The sequence below is a fragment of the Elaeis guineensis genome, chromosome 3, assembly GCF_000442705.2.
Source record: "Elaeis guineensis isolate ETL-2024a chromosome 3, EG11, whole genome shotgun sequence".
In the NCBI taxonomy this organism is placed as follows: Eukaryota; Viridiplantae; Streptophyta; class Magnoliopsida; order Arecales; family Arecaceae; genus Elaeis; species Elaeis guineensis.
The window spans coordinates 20,201,128-20,205,329 of NC_025995.2; the positions used below are offsets into that span (position 1 = coordinate 20,201,128).

General features: G+C 35.3%; 1 protein-coding gene across 1 annotated transcript in view; it reads right to left on the reverse strand.

Moving 5' to 3' along the window:
- Positions 1-1,703: 1,703 nt before the first annotated feature.
- The window catches only part of LOC105034679 (photosynthetic NDH subunit of subcomplex B 5, chloroplastic), a 3,549-nt gene continuing 1,050 nt past the window's right edge, over positions 1,704-4,202 (reverse strand). Inside the window, exons 3-5 of the mRNA XM_073253722.1 lie at positions 3,410-3,472; positions 3,220-3,278; positions 1,704-2,057 (exon numbers count right to left, since the gene is read on the reverse strand). Of these exons, the coding sequence (XP_073109823.1) occupies positions 1,827-2,057; positions 3,220-3,278; positions 3,410-3,472 (353 nt within the window). The 3' untranslated portion in view covers positions 1,704-1,826. The remainder of the gene's footprint in view (positions 2,058-3,219; positions 3,279-3,409; positions 3,473-4,202) is intronic.

The window sequence follows — 4,202 nt, forward strand, 5'->3', positions numbered from 1 at the left end:
TTGCCCTAATTGATGATGATGCATAATCCTCTCTCTACTCCCTTTGTCCTAAATTCTTGATTTTATAATGGCTAACAAAAAGAATCAAACTTCTCAGATAAAACATACATGCACAATATAAATGCAATATAAAGAAATTCTGGCCGACGAATAATGTCGAAGAGGAATGCCCAACACATGACTCTAATAAAGATTGCTGGATGATTGTGTAGAACCACAATAAAAATTAACCCTTTTGTTTGAATTGGGGAAGAAGAACGGTTTCTCTGATTGGAGAAAAAGAGGAGACGTCTTCTAAAATTATTGCATAGACGGGAAAATAGAACACAAACTATCTGTTCAACCGATTTTAGCCATCTAAAGGCCCATTTTGGCCACATTAGCAGCATTTTCATTATATTTTAAGTCATGTTAATACTGGTTTCAGCCATCTGAGTAAAGTTTATGTCTGATGAAAATATTAAAACACTTCAGATAGTTTAGAGATCAGAAATATAATTTATCCCAAAAAAACTTGACCAACTTAACAAATAGGGACCTTTTCAGGTTGGCATGCTCATATGTCATGTTCAAAACTAGCCATTCTTATTCTCAAATTTATATGTTATGCATTGTTTCTCAGGAAATCCAATTTGTAATTTCATTGATCATTTGGTTTGATTTCCTTGCAGCGGACTCATATTTGAAATTTGATGCAAGTATAGCTACTTCTAATGAACCATGCGAAATGACTTGCATAAAATCCATGTATTGAAGTTAGAGAATCATGGGCTGGCAACTCTAATTTGCCTTCATCATTTTGTTGCAACACAACCCTTAAACCCTACGTGGTTTCACGTATTTACAAAAAAAAAAAAAAAAAAAAAAAGAAAAAAAAGAACATAACTCATCAAACTGGGGCAAAGCATATTGATTTAACTTGGGAAGTTTTTAAGTTGACCTGATACTCGATCAGTCACTTGGCTACAGTAGAATTTGAGTTACTATTTTGCTATGCTTGACTAGCTCGCGAAGGTTGTTAAAAGTCTTTTCAAATTGAATGCTAATTCTGTCCATGTTCAAAAAACTCTATTCAAGTTCTAACTTTTTCCCTTCTCTTTAGTACAAGCGGCCGAAACAGGTCATTAGATACATGCTTTAGGCCTTCCCCACTGCCTGGGTCTCATTGCACCAAGTTACTGTTGGTGGATAGGCCCAGCAACCTAACACCTTCCACAATAGACAAAACATGGAAATGTCCTCAGCAAACAGCAGTTCATCAGAGTCGCTTCCTTTAAAACATCAAGAGAGCGAGCATGGGAGTTATTTAAATCCTGTTCAAGGCATTGGACTTGATTGAACATTGAAAAATAATTCTTACCATGTTGCAATACATGCATTTGAGAACATCTGCACCATGCGACTAACATTAGAGGAAGCACTACCAACATAAGAGCCTTGTCACCAAGGCCACCATTGTTATTGGCATAGCCTTCAATAATTAATCTAAACCAAATTGGACCAATGCAGTAGCACAGCATGAAGAACAAATTATCAAATGACAAGTGGCTGGTTTTCTGACATTTGAATACATGCATCTCAAATTGAGCCGACCAAGTCATACCAAAATGATGCCTGTTCATAAGAAAAACACCATGCTTAAAACCTACCAATTTGCTGAAAGCTCCATCCACTTTATGCCAAATTGAAATTGGATAAAAAACTTTCAGTATCATGATTTGCACTATTGAATTTGATTAACCCAAAAACTGCTTACAACACTTTATCAGTCTTTTTCCCCCCTTTTAAAACTACATCTGAAAGCAATTAGGTTGCTATTCCTCATGCTATGATTTCACAATATCATCCCTCTTCACAGTAAAGTCCCAAAGATCACCATATTTCTCATTGAAATCCCAAATATCCATAGAGTTGTAATCAGCTATTAACTTGTCGCGGGCCCCTCTCTCCATGTTGTAGATCTCAGGCTCAAAGTTATGAGGTTTATCTGGCTTGGCCATCTCAATTGCACAAAATACTATAACAAAAGCAGCTGCTCCAATGTACAAGTATTCTCCCTGCAGGGCGAAATTGGATCATAATGACATTTAGATTCACCTCGAAAAAATAACTTATTGTTAGATCTGAAGCCTTTTCTTGAAGATAAATTCAAGGGTGTAATGCTCTACAGTCCGAAAAAACAAATGCAGCACAAATTGCATGCGATTGTAAGTACAAGTCAAAGTGTTGACTAATATGAACTTGCATTGAAAAGCTATAATGTTGGATAAACTGGCAATTTATTCTCATCTCGTGATATTAAATAGGTCTTCTGAGAAGCAAATTACAAAATCATAGTTACAGTGAAGTATTATCTAGACTCTGAAATCCATAATTTTTCTACTCGAGAAATGCTACAATAACAAAAAAGTATGTCTTCCATTTGTAAGACATGTTGCTGCATCTCATATAGGTGGAGTCCTATGGCGGACAAGGTTTGTGTTCATGTGAACACAAAAATATTACACTTTATGTTTCCATATAACCATTGTTCATACTTGAACAAGCCTCTCCAAGTTTCACAATCTCTCTTTCCCACATGTTACCATGTCCTTTTTTTCGCTATCATGCTAACAGAATCTCTCCAAAGAAAGTTAAAAACCAAGTTCCTAAAATTCATGATTTTAATCTTCAAGAGAAGTAATAGAAAAAAAAAAAACTTTTTAGAAAAAAGCTCAAGAACTGAAAATTTTTAAAACTTTTTTTTTTGATGTTTTAAATTTTTCAAGTTAAATTTTGATGCAGAGCATAATTTCACATCAGACCGCTGTCTAAACACTTTCAAAAATGATCTTACATTTTGCTCCAGATACCCAAAATCCAACCAGAGACGGTAAAGATTTCATAAGAAGAAAGCATGTAAAATGCAGATTTGCTAAAAGAAGCAATAAGAAGAGAAACAGTTTAACAGGTAAGTTTAACTATAGAGCAACTTGTTCACCCTAAAATAAATAAGATCCAGACGCATCCCATTTTAGGCTTTTGTTTATACCTTGCGATAAATAAAACTATATTAATACCACATCTCTATTTCTTTGTGTTACTTAGGAAGGAGATCTCATAGTCTCACCACTATGGAGTTTTACCAAGAAATAACTTAATGAAAAATTTTCATACCGGCACATGGTAAGCCAAACCAGCAACAATTGCAGGAAATAATTTAATAAAAATTTTTCATACCGGTACATGATAAGCCAAACCAGCAACAATTGCAGGAAGAAACAACCAAGACATAAGCCCTGTAAAGAGATTGGCATGCCAAAATTCACTCAGCATGTGATCTTAACACTGAGTTACACGACACTAGATGATATTGGTCCTATAAGGGATACGAGAAAAGGGTCTAATTAATGTCAATTATCTACAATACCTTGAAAACCAGTAGGAGGTTCTGCAGCTTGATATTCCTCCATGACAGCTTCCCAGAAGCCCCCTGCACGGTGGATCAGAAGCAAAGTTGCCCTTCTCAAGTAAGTATGAAATCCGATACTTGATATAATATTAGCTCTGTGACTAGCATTTACCATCCCAAAATTAAATTTGTTTTCCTATTGTGAGTTCCATTAAAAAAAATAAAAAAAAATAAAAAAAAATGAAATGGATACATTAGCCAAGCACTTGGGCAACAAAACTTCCTATGCTGTGCTCTCAAGCAAACATGCATTTTGTGAAGAATGGAACGGGAGGGACAGAAGACTGGTGGATCCCTCAAAACAAACAGGGATCAAACACTATTGATCCCCACATGGGAATGTAGAAAATTTGTCCAAACAGCCAACAAAGGAATTCATAAACCAAAAGAGTTAAAAAAATGCAGGAGTAATTGGAACTTATTTGCTTTTCACGTTAGAGAAAAACAAAAAGAAAAGAAAGGCTCAATTACTTCTTGAAAATATCAACATAGGATTTAGCCTCAATATGGAGTTATTTAAAATGCTATAAGACAATCTAATCTAGCAATATCAAGTAAATTTGACAAGCAAAGTTTGTTTTTCATCATCCAAGTTCGAATAAAAGCACACTAAGAGCAATACTCTAATTGTTTGGAAAATGCTAAACATCACCCACCAGATCATTATCAATTCACCAGTCTGATGTGGAAGTCGGTGATTGCTGAGCCATAGGAAGGACCCAACTGACACCACCGACCTTCCCATACTGCA